A 15069-nucleotide genomic window follows, 5' to 3' on the forward strand; every position below is an offset into this window, starting at 1 on the left:
TTGCACGGGAATTTAGTAGAAAGCTATGAAATTATTGAAAAACCGTAAAGACGCTCGACGGTATTCGTTGTCGTTACCGACGTCTCGTACTAAAATTATTAATAACTAATTATTGAGAAGACTTAGAGACTTCAAACTTATATGTGAAAGTTCCTAAAGGTCCACACTTTATTCTTCAATTCTAAAAGTTTACAGAATCATCTTAATTAATGAGTTATTAATAATTTTTCACCGACCGGCTTTACTTAGGGCCCGAAGGTGGACCATGGCGGTCCGCGGACCAATAGGAAACGTTCTCTCTCTGTCCTTGTCGCACACTAGTGCTTTCCTTGTCTAATACCTCTGTTCACATTCTGTGACCCGCGTAACAAGTCGTCAGTTCGTGGATCCAAACACGAGATGGCGTTACTCTTGACCTGTAAATTTTCTATCCTTATCTAACCATATATCTTTCCTTGTCTAACACATGGCACTACTGCTATACTTGTCTATTCGTATTCCTTTCCTTGTTCAACTCATATCTCTAATGCTATCCTTATCAACTGCAATACATTTTCTTGTCTTTCTTCGCTGTTGCTACCTTCATCCCTATTGCATTTCATTGATACTTATAATCAATGTTTCATTGCTTTAACATTACTAACAATGTAGATAGTAAAATATAGTTTCTGGCTTATTTTCAAATACTTTAATTATAAAATAGTGTTCCTTATGAAACAACAATTTAGATGATAGTTTATAATTATTGAAAGTATTAAATAAATTGTTGCGTGATTTAATTTAATAAAACAGCTTAATTTATTAGTTTCACATTGAATTAAGAATTGTATGCAGTAGATTAGTTAGAAATTGTTTAGAACTTTTGTTGAAAATTTAAATGCTAATGTTCTTTTTGTGTAAATTATAGATTGATCTTTCAAACCAACACAGGAAGAAAAGAAAGTTCTTGAACATTAGTAAAAATGAAGAAATGCAATTATTTATCAAAAAGTCAATTATTTATTGTAAGATATCTGAAAAAAATATATTTTACAAAAAGCTACAATATGTGTATATATTATATATTTAGAAATGTAGAATTCTGTACTTCGTATACAATTGTAAGATATCCTATCTTATACTTAATTCGTAATTTCATAATTACATTTACATAGTTCTAATTCCAGCTACTGTGAGACAAAAAAGATTCATTGAGTGTTAGGTCTATTCTGTTCCTCGTCTATGGTGTTAAGTCTGTTAGGTATATAGTGCGTCGTTTAAGCTGTTATCATGGGTTCCTATAGGAATTATATGAGGTTATTAGAATCTTGGCCATTGGATAATTCAAAGCCTGGAAGGTAATTTTATGAGATAAAACAAATGTATCTTTTCTTCGTATTTTTTAAAATTATTTTTACCATAAATATAATTAGAATTATGTTAATGCATTTTTTATTTTCCTTGAAATTTATGTTGAGGTTAGGTTTTTAAACGCTTGTGGTCTGTAAAACGTAGTCTTTATATTTTGTCGTATTATAGTTTATCACTAACTCTGAACTTAATTACACTCACTATTACTATGGTACAATATAATTGTAGTTTCCATTTATTTTAGAGATCTATCTCAACATCTTCGTGATCAATTAAAACTGGCATTTGCAAAAGGTGAAGCTAGTGAAGTAAATCGTGAACTGTGTGACCGTTATTATATGAGCTTAAAGAGAATTTGTTCTAATCATTATGGACAAATATACACTCGTACTCTTTCAAGTAGTTCCACTGGTTTAACAAGAGAACAGTGTAATTTAATGCTTACACCAGAAGCATTACAGTCCTTTGAAAACGAGTATAGAGGATTCTTTTTTAATTTGTGTGCAAGATTGTTTGGGTATGGTAAGAGAAATGCTAATTAGTAATATGTATTTAAGTTATGCACATAGCCATCATGGTGTAAAGTATTTTAATAGATTTGTACATTATTTGTTTTGGAGACTACATGATATAACATATTTAAAAAATAATAGAAAATTTAGTCAAACAACAGGTGAAGCTGAGAATAATATTGAAAATACACATGTACCAGTCATGGTTGAAAAAGTATTACATTACTTAAAGCCATCTCCAGGAAAAATTTTTGTGGACATGACATTTGGTGCTGGTGGACATTCGACCAAAATTTTAGAATCTTCACCTGATGTGAAAATATTTGCATTAGACAGAGATCCTATTGCACATCAACATGCACAAGAATTATCAGAAAAATATCCTGGTCAAGTAATACCTTTATTAGGTAGATTTTCTGAATTACCACAATTGCTTTGTAAATATAAAGTGAAAACAAGTAGCATAGATGGATTTTTGTTTGATTTTGGTTGTTCATCTATGCAACTTGATGTTGCTGAAAGAGGATTTTCTTTATCAAAAAATGGACCTTTGGATATGAGGATGGATGGATTTCGATGTCCACTAGAACCTACAGTTGCTGATGTTTTAGAACAAATAACTGAAATAGATTTAGTTCACATCTTAAGATTTTATGGTGAGGAGAAGCAAGCTAAGAAAGTTGCACGTGCTATTATCAATGCTCGATATACCTTTAGAAGTTTAAGAAGTACACAAGAATTAGCTCAACTTGTTGAAACTGTAATTTCTGAGAAAAGATTTGATCTACTGGGTAGACATTCTCATTGTGCAACAAAGACATTTCAGGCTCTTAGAATATTTGTAAATAATGAATTAAATGAAATTAATTATGGTATTATCATTGCTGGATCATATTTAAAAATAAATGGATGTTTAGTAACAATATCATTCCACTCTTTGGAAGATACAATTGTTAAAAGACATATGTCTGCAAACATAACAGAAACTGTGGCTAATAAACAACCATTAAAATATTCAAATTATGGTAAATATTATAACTCAGCTGAAATGGAAGAATTTAATAAAACACCTTGGAAAATGTTACATAAACATGTAGTAACACCTACACCTGAAGAAATAAATATAAATCCAAGATCACGTTCTGCAAAATTACGAGCACTTAGTAAAGTGATATAAATTACTATCACTTTTAGAGTTAAAAGAAGCTTTAAATACAAAATGTAAGTTTCTTATTATGATATTTAAAAATATAAAATAAAATCTATTATATCTGACAACATGTCATATAATGTGTTGCATTATAAGTATCATGTAAAAAGAATAAAATATATCCATTGATTAAAATTATTGTAACAATTCTTATTAGGTTTATGTGTAAAGAAGAGTAATATAAATCATCAGAATATTTCTTGTAATATATTTAAAATAAGCCTTCTATTTCGTCTGTTTCGCTGTTCCAGTCCATATCATAAATGCTTGGTCTTGTAGAGAGGCCTGGCATCATCATTATCTAAAAACATAATGTTATAAGTCCATATTACGTTGTAAATTATTATGATTTTAAGGTACTCACCTCTCCTACCATAGGTACTATAAAACCTGCTCCCACAGATACAAATATATCTGTAATATCGAGCGTGAAACCTGTAGGCGCACCTTTAATCGATGGATCACCCGTTAAAGAGTTTGATGTTTTTGCCATGCAAAGTGGCAATTTGTCATATCCTAATTTACTATACTTTTCGATTTTCTTTAGAACCTGTTTGTAATTATTATATTTTTATGTAAATTATATATCAAAGGAAACGATAATGTATAAAATTATTTAAGGCTTACTTTATCTGCAAGAACGACTTGTCCAGCTCCATATATTTCTTTTGCAATAATGTTTATTTTTTCTTCGATACCAATATTAAGATCATATAATACTTTGAAATTACTAAGTTTATTTGTAGCAGTTATAACTGCATCTGCAAGTTCTGTAGCACCAGCACCACCCGCTGCCCAATGATTGCATATAACTGCATCGGTCGCACCACTTTCTATTGCAGCTTGTTTTACTAACTCCAATTCAGCTTGTGTATCAGTCCTAAAATAGTTTTACGATATCATATTTAGTATACAAAAATATTTTTGAGAAAATTCATTCTTTTTACATATAAAACTTACGCATGAACGTTAACTGCAACGATAACTGGAACGCCAAACTTAATTCCGTTACTGATGTGCTTCTGTAGATTTGGAAGACCTTTTCTAACTAAATCAAGATTTTCCTCGAGATATTCATTTTTCAATGGAGCACCAGTCGTTACTGGAGGTCCTCCACCGTGCATTTTCAACGCTTTAACAGTTGCAACCAACACAACAGCGTTTGGTATGTGGCCAGATGTTCGACATTTAATATCGAAGAATTTCTCCATACCGATATCAGAACCAAATCCAGCTTCAGTTACTACTATACCTTCTGGTCCAACTAATTTTAATGCAATAGTATCTGCTATGATGGAGGAACAACCATGCGCGATATTTGCAAATGGTCCAGTATGAACCATTACTGGTGTTCCTTCCAACGACTGCATAAGCGTTGGTTCAATGGCATCTTTTAGCAAAATTACTAGTGCTCCTGTCACACCCTAAGTAGATGTTTAATTTATTATTGTATAATTCAACGCAGTCTTTATGATTTCTTAATTCATATAGTAAATATACTAACGAAATCATCAGCAGTTAGGGGTTCTCCATTTTTATTGAAAGCTACTACTATATTGCCGAGCCTTTGCTTCATATTATCAACGCTGGTGGATAGTGCAAGTATTGCCATTATTTCTGAACCCACAGAAATACAAAACGACGTTTCTCGCGTTTTACCTTTTTCGGTTGGACTTTGACCAATGGTAATTTTACGCAAAAATCGATCGTTTATATCGACCACTGAAATAGGTATATTTTATTTGTAAAAAGCAATTTTGTTTTCGTAAGTTGCATATATGTATATGTGCTTCATATACCTCGAGTCCAAGTGATGTTTTCCGGATCGATATCTAGTCTTGCGAATTTTTTCTTCTCTTCTTCCGTTAAACTATTGGGATCAGTTTTTAGGATACCTAGTTTTTCTAAACGTCTTAATTGTATTTTAGAAAATTTCCTTTCTCCTTTAATAGTTGGCACAAGGCGATCGTAAAGAGCCTGATCAGACTGAGTAGATTCGTGGAAATATCGGGCATCAATTTGTGCTGCTAACAGATTATTGGCTGCCGATACAGCGTGAATATCACCAGTTAAATGCAAATTAAATTCTTCCATAGGAATAACCTGAAAATAATGTATTAGTTGCACTTTTTTCTGTTTAATAAAATATTTATTATACTTCTAAAATTGTTTGTCATATCAATAAACGATACTTACCTGCGAGTACCCTCCACCCGCAGCTCCTCCTTTTACTCCAAAGGTAGGTCCTTGACTGGGTTGCCGTAAATTAACAAATGAATTCTTTTTTCTGTGTGCTGTTAAGGCTTGTACTAAACCTAAGGATGTAGTACTTTTGCCTTCGCCAAAAGGTGTTGGTGTGATACCGGCGACGACTACGAGTTTTCCATTTAGTTGGTATTTTAAACGTGTTAGAACGTTCAAGCTAATTTTCGCTTTTTTACTTCCATAAGGACTGATTTCACTGGGGAGTAAACCAATTTCTTCTGCTACACTTGTGATTGGTTTTGGTTCTTGATTCCTTGAAATCATTATGTCGCTAGGTACCGGTTTTTGTATATTGACCTTCAGAGGTCTTAATTTCCATTCACTGTTTAACATTTTTTCTGCTACCTTTTGAGCAGATATCACTGTATTTTTCATCAGCATAGCTACAGTCATTGGACCAACGCCTTTAGGCACAGGTGTAATGTACGAAGATACTTTAACAGCTTCTGCATAATCTACATCGCCTACCAAACGTTTTCCGATATTCTTTGTTGGATCTAAAACAATTCTTTAGATTATATCATTATTGGTTATCTTATATAAATATATTTATTGTGTTCATTATTTTCTAAATAAATTTATTCACTTTGTAATTACTGCACTTTATATATAGTCTTAAAGTTTTTTTTATGAAAGGAGATAATCGATAAATTAGAAAGAAGTTCTCATAAACACTAATAACAACTGATAGCATTACCATTATCGTACAGTTGAAAAACAACTTCAAATTCTTAACATAAAGTACAATAATTGCCGTCAGTTTCAAAATTGTCTTGAGTCTGCAATTTTGTAGCTAAAAATGTAATATAGCAAGATAGCAAGCAACTCGTTATCCCCTTTTCTTTACTTGAAGTCGTCCGCCAAGTGAGAGATCCGAGAACGAATGAGAGGTCCGTGAACAATGACGTCGTTTAGTAAAAGAAGAATAGAAGTACAGAATGCTTTCTCACTCTAGTATTAGCGAACCTGACGTGTTATTTATATCTCGACCATCTCGCTCGCTCTCTATGTTCTATCGTCCTTAATGCTTATTACAAATCAAAACTGTATTAATGAATTTGAAGCATGAAATTATGTCTACCTGGAATAGAATTGATTCCGCAATCGATTACCACTGCGCCTGGTTTAATCCAGCTTCCCTTGACCATCTGGGGTTGACCAATGGCAACAACTAAGATGTCGGCCTGCGAAACCTACGATCAAATTGAATATTTAACGTAAAACGTTCTTATGATTATTTTTCCTACTATGGTTTTATTTGTTTGTTGTTTTAACAATGCGTATTGTCAATACTTACAACTTGTGGAAGATTCCGTGTTTTCGAATGGCATACCGTTACTGTTGCATTGTGCCATTTTAATAGTTCGGATATAGGTGTACCAACGATTTTACTTCTACCTAAAACTACAGCCTGAGCACCAGCGATTGGTACTCCGCTCCTGTAAAATGTTTCAATTATTTTATATCAAATGTTATATTTATGTATTGTATATTATACACTACTGTATATTATGCAGAAATTATTAATCACTTAGAATATTTAATTAATGAATAATTGTTATATTTATTCTGTGAAAAATTTCTTCCGTTTTTAGCATATCCAAACTCTTATATTTATTTTATAACTTCGTTTTGGAAGAAACGAAATCTGTAAATGGTGAAAGCATTTTAAACGTACTTCTTGATAAGTTCGATACATCCGTTTGGAGTACATGGTAAAAATCCTGACATATCGCCAACAGCCACTTTGCCTTCATTGATTGTGTTTAATCTGAAAATAGAATTTTTCTTTAACGTTTTCTGTTATGCGAACAAAAAACGAAAGTGATATACTTTGTTACTGATCATTTATAATTAAAACCTGGAAACAGTGATTTAAGATTTTGTTTAATAATAGCATACTGACAAAAATATCCTCTCGTTTATTAACGAAAAGTTGACAAAAAAAAAAAAAGAAACATTGTTTAAGCGTTCTTATCGTGTTTGTATGCGTTCAAATAAACGACGTTCAACGATTACACTCTTATCACCTAATTCGAAATGTTTCGTGTTAAAGATCATGGTATCGATGCTTTTTCTACGTAAGTATGTAAGTATTACATGTTAAAAGTAACATGTTTGTAATCTAATAAATAATCTAATTTTAAAGGCACCTATTTAGATAATTTTATTATTCAATAAAAGATTCCAAAATTTAAAAAGTTTCAACGTGATGATCGATCAATTTGTGCACGTGAATTAAATTTATATATTTATTTAAAAGGATATTGTATAAATAATGATATCTGCAAAATATTCGTTGTAGAAATATAGTTACAATCATTTTTAATTACAATACTTATAATCTTGACAAAATAATATAGACGTAATTGTGAATTTTCAACATTATTTAAAAAATATCATACTATCGTGATCGTAATATTAAACTTAAAAAAACTAATGAATTCAATTATATAAAAAATAATGTAAAACTTACCCATCCACATCTTTTTCGGGTGACACTAAATCAGTAATTATATGGGAATTGATTTGATTGACAGAGTCAAGAGGCATTTGTACGATAATTCCGTGTATATTTGGATCATTGTTTAATTTATTTACTTTATTTATCAATTCTATTTCCGTTGTGGTGTTTGGCAATTTGACGTGTTCCGCAGCGATTCCAATGTCATTTGCCGCTTTTATTTTCATCCTAATGTAAACATTTGAATCTTCTCTGCCGCCTACTTGAACAATTGCTAAGCCAGGTACATAATTTGGTAGTTTGTCTTTCAGTCTTTTCACATCTTTTTTTAGGTTTTCGCGAATTTCCCTGGAGAAATAAAAAAATTTCGTATTATTCTATAAATATTTTCAATAGTCTACCAATTGTAATTATGAATTCTCTAGTTAAATAATTCAATAAGATATTTACTTGAAGTTCTATTTTTATATAACTTATAATTGAAATTTTGCATTTTAATTTTTACATTTCTTTATTTACGAGTATAGATTGAGAATATTTTTATACAAATACGTAGTTGCAATAGTGTGCATATTTCTAATACTATCGTGTGTATCTTGGAGAAATTTAAAGTTGGCGGGGTTCAATGCGCACGCGTATACTCACTTTTTCTTCAGCAACTATATACAACTAATAATCCTTTCAGTAAACATCGAAGACTTTACATATTGATAATAATCGTACATGATGTATTTACACTTTGATAAATACTTTTTTATGATTACGTAATTCCATCTTAAGAACTATGTAGAACCTCATACAGAAAAGCATAACATACATAGTTATGACATACATAGGTTAGGGTTTCCGGTAATTTCAAAATGCTCTATTTATACAATTACATCTAAAAGATTAGGTTAGTGCAATGAGCACTATCGACATCTGTGCGATTTTGAACAGTTGAAAAATCAGTCTAAATTTTAATTTGCGTTTCGAAACTTTCTGTTTTGAAAAAGAACTCCACGTGACAGATATCGTTCATACATCAATGAAGTATTTCAAACATGTGCTCGAACAAACAATATATTTCAACTAAAATAATTACGTCTGAATTGAATACGCTTCTTTTACAGTTAAATGCAATATTACTTACTGCGCCAAATCGGTGCCGGATAGCACAACTCCTCGTACGTCTGTCGTCATAACTCTACGGAAAAATCTGCAATTACAAGAAAGATATTCGTCGTGTTCCTAATGATTTTCGTAGGATAAAATTTCTTAAATTGTTCACTGCTTTGAAATATGTAAATTGAAACGTATAAATCGATAAGATCAACGCTGATTTATTGAAAGACCGACGGTGATCGACTGAACTTCTTTATAGTAAGCAACCGATTCCAGTCTCACGACGTACTAAGTATGCACGTATGTGTATATACATATATTACAGAACACAGTGGTAGTATCCGACCTGTTACACATTCAAACGTCTACTCCATCATTTAAATTCTTATACATTCCCTTCGAAACAGTAGCTATATGCAAGGTGATACACTCGAAATATCTCAGTAGTTCTCATTCTTAAAACATTTTTTCCATATAATCTGGGGGAAATTTATAGTGCTATAAATTAAAAGAAATTTACATATGTATACATTATATTTGTGTAGTATACAATTATTTACCGTTTCTGGGAATCTCATTTTTTTTACGAATACGTTTATAATCTATGACTAAATAGTACAAGAATATTAAGACTTTAAGCGTGTATTATAAAAAATATTGTTCTTACTTGGAAACTTGCAGTAATCGTGTCATATGACAAACTAAGACGACGATTCGGCGGGAACTAATGATTCATTGACATAGATGATCTTCATGGGGGGCAAGAAAATACATATTAGAAAGAACAAGAGGAATGTTTATCGGCCATTCATATGACGAAATTCCGATTGATAAACTTTGACATGTTAATTAGCGTAAAATCTCTAAAGAAAATTACACTTACAAAACGCATGATACTTTCGAACGAAACAATTTTCTTCCAATTCGTAATATTTTTCGTTTATGTATTAATTTTCAAATGATATTTGTTAAATTATTTAAATGGGAATTAGCAATTTGAGATAGTAAATACTAATCAGATAAAGTGGAGGCGTTTTTGTAATTTGAAATATTACGATAATTGCATCAATCTCAATACACATGTAAATATAATTCTGTTTGTATTGGACGAGTAAGCGAGAGATGTGTAATTGGGAATATTTTTTGATAAATGAACAACTTATCGAATTTTATCGTAGACGTCAGAGTTTCGCAATCAGTTTGCGCAACGCGTTACTGAAAATAATTAAGGAATACCCTAGTTAAGTCTGATACTCGGCGTATTAATATTTTCAAAGATCGTTAAACAATAATTCGCGAATTTCACATTTGAATAACCAATATCTCTAAAATTCTTCGTATAATGTAAGCCAAAAAACTCATAAAAACTTTCGAACGATAGTAATAATTAAACCAAGATATTTAACCATTATAAATGACTGCTTTATTTATTATACTCAAATATTAGTCATTTTTCATGTACATATAACTACTATATTTCAATTCCTATTTAAAGTGCGATAGTTATGTTAAATCTGAATGAAATGTTTACGACAATTGGAAAGTAAATGTTTATGACAGCTGTTCCTATATTTCACATTAAAATTTATTAAATTCCGATGTTTAAACAATAAAATTTATTATATTATTTGTTCCATTCAATTATATACATTATGTGTAATACTTTCTTAAGCAGCTTCCGTGTTATTATGTTTGTTTATTAGCACGTGTTATTAGCAGATAAAACGGAAATGCAATAAGATTTATTGTTAAATAGATTTTATTAAATTTTATCAGTAAGAAGAAAAGGATTTTTGAAGACAGTGTACGAGATGATACGATCACTGATACACGTTTGTGTTCAATTAAGGAAATTCGTGGAGGCTCGAAGCTGTTTATATCGAGCTACGTGAACAGTTCAAACTGTAGTATTCTCCGGAACTTTGTAGAGAACTCTGCAAAAACAGCTTGTTTCCCTCATTCTGTTCTATGCTTCGGAACCCACGAGTCGATAAACCCATCTAATTTACTGTGGACCACCTTCAGTACTAAGCAAAAACAATTTAAGCCTCTTGATGTTTATGACAGTTAATTCTGTTATAGAAATGCTTAAATGATTGAGAAACGAGGCAATCTTTTGAAGTAGGAGACAGATAATATTAAGCCTTTTCAAAAGGTTCGTACGAGTGTCATTTTTTCTTGCAACGAATTTTATCTCTCATTAAATATTTATATACAGAGTGACTCGTTATAATCTTAAACAAGTTAAAAGGTTAAAACGAGTATAAGTTTTTATTATTTAGAATCGATCGGTAGAAGGAATTTTATCTTTCATTAAATAGTAATCTTTAATTAAATTACAATCTCTCTATTAGTTAATCGAAGAAATTTTTTAAATGAAATTTGCTCCGTTTCGACGGGGATATCTTATGACAGGCACACATTATTTTTATCTGGAGGTGTCTTTGAAATTTCCAAGTGACCTTTGTTTTTCTCAATGAAAAGCTCACTCCGAGACGAGTTCATTGACCCATGTTACGTTGTGCACGCAAATTGCCTGTTTCAGGCGCGGATTTTAATCGTTAATAACTAACAAGTGAAGCCTCGAACGTAATTTGTTTATTCTTCATTTTCGTCTTATTTTGCCTTCCAGAATCGCCCCTTAAATTTTCTGAGGAGAACAATTTTGCAGTGAATTTTGTCTTGCAAATCTACCACCATTTACGAGAAAAACGCTAGGAATTAATAGCGTGAACACTCCGTACATTTTCACCGATATACTGTAAGAATATGGCTGAGTGAAGGTAGGGACTCGGGCCGGTTTATGACCCGCAGACCTCTCGGTCTGCGGAGAAACCAGGTCCCAACGCCTGACTCCCTCACGCGCTAAGGGCTGGGTCAGGTAAGGACCCAGCTACGTGCTCGCGCGACGCGGTCCTTGCCGGATAGAAACCCTCAACTTGCGCCAGGGTTTCCCGAAGGCAAGAGAGGACGCGTTAGGAGCACTGCGGGCAGAAATATAAGAACTGTAGGAACTATAAGAATATAAGAATTGTGAGAATTGTAAGGATTGCAGGAGAGTAAATTGAGTCAACGACGAAATAAATATAGTTTTTTAAATTATCGGACGAAGCACTGTTTAAACTGAAACCCCTTACAATACGATACCGACTACGTCGAAGAAATGTAATTTAAATCGTGTAATACTTTCCGTAGGAACGTAACGGGTGTCCCAATATTTATGCACAGCGGTGTATCTCAGTGGGAAGGATGATTGTTTCGTAAACGGTTAAAATTGCATCGCAAGCACGTGGATTGATGACGTCAAAGGTTTTACGTCTGTTTCAAATGGTTCAATGAAATTAAGCGTAGCATGTTGTACGTCCTTTATCCGGTCTTCGCGCTGATTGGGGGATCTGTAATGTCGTTAGGCCGCGGTTTTCGACCGGCCATTCTACTGTTTCACCGTTCGAGGTTGGAGCAAGCGGCGAAGATTAGTAAGATTAACCAAGATCCTCCTTCCGCGCCGCTTCCCGCCGTTCTCAGAAAGACGTAAGTCCGACAAAGGAGTATACGATTCCGTGGTTCAGGTCTCTTGATGCTCCAGATTCCCCTTGCATTCGGGGAAAACCTGTCCCGGTGTATCTCGCGGGACAACTTTATACCTTGCTTCTTCCTCCCCTATCCAGTTTAATTACGTCCTCTCTGGGCATAGCTTCTGCGAAGATCTTCTGATTGATACGTCGCTAGATGTACAATTCGTCTGAACAAACGCTTACCGTATTGTGAATAAAAAAGTAAAGGGTTCCATTACGAAAAAATTAACTTGACTCTGATAACTCCTCCATTACCGTAAACTGGGGGAAGATTGGCAGTACGGGGTAACATTGGCAGATATAGGTACACACGAACATTACAATTTAGTTAAGATGTGAGTAAGTAAATAAAAGTTCAGATCACAATAACTAATGATTTTGTGTCTTTAATTACATCGATAAGCTAATTAATTTAAAAACACATTAATCGTCCGAATTAACATAATAAAGAAACAAACTTAAGTATCAATGGTAACTTCAGATTAGTAGGTAAAACTTTAGTTGTTAATGCTATTTATACGATGGGGCAATTTTACCCCGGTTACGGGGTACCAGTGGCAGTTAATTAACGTGTATTGCAGAAGGAAAAGGACAAAAATTTGATGCATTTTCACACTTGTAGTACAATCATAAAAGATGCAATGTGATAATAGGATACTTAAAGCAAATGTAAACATGTTAATTTTTATATTATACAACAAAATGTTCGATATCTCCTCTACTACTCCACACACTCTTTTATATGAAACAACTTCTGTAGGAATATTTCTTCGATAGCTTCAATCCCTCGTGAGATATTTCACCGTTCTCGTTTAAACGTAACACTCTGTATGTTAGCTAATTTTTAACGAGACTTGCGAATGTATCAGTAGATGTATAGATTAGATTAAGAAAATATGTGAACACTTTCAAATTACATTTTGTTCGTACAGAAAGTGTTAGATAATTTAAATTACACTTCTTCGTCAAAATTGGTATCATGTCGAGTTCCTTTCAGACTCAACCAATTATTAAAATTATATTGTTTAACAAAGTTAGTATTTTTTTCTATCATGCAAATTGTTCGATTTGTCAAATTATCCTGCGATAAAGTATCAATAGACTGATAAAATGACCCAGTACCACCATTTTAATAGAAACACCAGTGTACTCTTCATGTTGTCCGACAATATTCCACGGAACTTGGACGCGCGTAAACGTTTGGATCGCTAACTGTTTAAGTACACTTTCAAGGCAGCTCCCGAAGGACCGGCGCTCGTGCAAGTCTCGAATCTCGCGGGTCTTGGTAGCTTAAGGTTAATTAATATTAGACCAACGGTAGCGGGGACGAAGATCACATGGAAATTGGCGGTCTCTGTGAAATTGCTAGATCGATGTAGCAATCGGCATCCATAATTTCTCGACGACAGAGTACATTTCCGTAATCCAAGTGGTGCCCCTCCTTCGTCAAACTTCTCAGCATCTTCGCTTCTACAGCGTTAGGGCTTCACCTTCCCTCTCCTTCTTTTTCAACCCTTCGATTCGTTTCCTCCCCTAATATGTCGTCTGCAGCTCAATCTCGATTCGCAAGATTTGCCCCCGGCGATCTTACGTCGAATCAATATTACCCTAACTTTCATTTTCACCCCTTCGCGCTGCACCCTTTTACGTTGCAGAAATTGCTCGACCATTTCGATATTCTCAGCGGACGGACATTTTTGGACGAATGAAACTGAATGAAAATCATGGATCTTACATTTTTACTCTCCTCCGTTTTTTCGTCTGCTTATTCATGAGCACGGTCACTGCTTATCCACAATTTAGACGTAAACAAGGAAGCAGAGGACGCCGATAAAAAGATTCCCAGGTGTGAATTCGACAGGCGATAATCTCAACCGTGACAGACATTCAAACTCGATTTTCTCGAAGACGAGACCTCGAGCGAACAAATTCATGCTTTATTTTTACCACCTGCCCAATTGTACCACGCTTCCTGTTTCACCCTGCGTGCAAAGTAAAACTGGCTGTTCACGTTTGCTACAACTCCGAATCACGCGCGTGATTCGAACAAATAGACAATTCGTATTATACGCCGAGTGTTACATTTATCAGTATCGAACGATACTTCGCAAAATTTTTACCTGGCAAAATCACCACAGCCAAAATTCAATCTACATACATGCATACGTGATTCGAACACTTTCGAAATCCTCCGGAAAATATCTAGACCAATACTCGTTTCGCTTTCTGTCTTTTAGTCAGGTTATCTCCACCCTCCAGTCCCCCCCTCATCCCTTCTACCAATGCTAATACAGCTTGAATCGGTACCGTGCAGCGTTCAAGTCTGAACGAAGGGTGCTGCTCCGTAAGAGAAGAGAGGAGGAGGGGGGAGGGGGGATGAGTTTGTAGCTTCGTCGTGGAATAGGTACGTACAGATTCCAACTTCTGCGGATAGTTAAGCTTAAGGGTTCTACGGAGAAACTAGCCTTGGGGTGACTGGGGCCACGGATGATCAGGGCTGAAGTAAACTGGCTCAGGGGGGGCGAGGCCGAAGGAAAGGGGCTGGATTGGGTGCTATAGGGTGGAAGATTTCTCCATCTCGGATAGCAA

General features: G+C 33.8%; 3 protein-coding genes across 4 annotated transcripts in view; 2 read left to right on the forward strand and 1 right to left on the reverse strand.

Moving 5' to 3' along the window:
- Positions 1–1269: 1269 nt before the first annotated feature.
- LOC108578045 (ubiquinol-cytochrome-c reductase complex assembly factor 2-like) lies at positions 1270–1892 on the forward strand. Its single transcript, XM_017941298.1, has 2 exons — positions 1270–1337; positions 1595–1892. Exons 1-2 carry the CDS (start codon positions 1270–1272, stop codon positions 1890–1892), a joined length of 366 nt encoding a protein of 121 aa, XP_017796787.1.
- Positions 1891–3039, forward strand: LOC108578046 (probable methyltransferase-like protein 15 homolog). Its single transcript, XM_017941299.1, has one exon. It carries the CDS (start codon positions 1897–1899, stop codon positions 3037–3039), a length of 1143 nt encoding a protein of 380 aa, XP_017796788.1. The 5' UTR covers positions 1891–1896.
- A 238-nt stretch (positions 3040–3277) lies between these two features.
- The window catches only part of LOC108578056 (C-1-tetrahydrofolate synthase, cytoplasmic), a 14939-nt gene continuing 3147 nt past the window's right edge, over positions 3278–15069 (reverse strand). Inside the window, exons 1-13 of one of the 2 annotated variants that reach the window (XM_017941311.1) lie at positions 9573–9647; positions 8934–8999; positions 7814–8149; positions 7016–7108; positions 6635–6776; positions 6419–6530; positions 5269–5834; positions 4872–5175; positions 4577–4794; positions 4033–4496; positions 3700–3952; positions 3437–3622; positions 3278–3373 (exon numbers count right to left, since the gene is read on the reverse strand). In XM_017941311.1, the coding sequence (XP_017796800.1) occupies positions 3284–3373; positions 3437–3622; positions 3700–3952; positions 4033–4496; positions 4577–4794; positions 4872–5175; positions 5269–5834; positions 6419–6530; positions 6635–6776; positions 7016–7108; positions 7814–8149; positions 8934–8999; positions 9573–9598 (2856 nt within the window). In that variant the 5' untranslated portion in view covers positions 9599–9647 and the 3' untranslated portion in view covers positions 3278–3283. Of the gene's footprint in view, positions 3374–3436; positions 3623–3699; positions 3953–4032; positions 4497–4576; positions 4795–4871; positions 5176–5268; positions 5835–6418; positions 6531–6634; positions 6777–7015; positions 7109–7813; positions 8150–8933; positions 9000–9572; positions 9648–15069 lie in introns of those variants that run through there. The other variant, XM_017941312.1, reaches the window with a different exon arrangement.

This window comes from Habropoda laboriosa, unplaced genomic scaffold (assembly GCF_001263275.1).
Source record: "Habropoda laboriosa isolate 0110345459 unplaced genomic scaffold, ASM126327v1 scaffold1063, whole genome shotgun sequence".
In the NCBI taxonomy this organism is placed as follows: domain Eukaryota; kingdom Metazoa; phylum Arthropoda; class Insecta; order Hymenoptera; family Apidae; genus Habropoda; species Habropoda laboriosa.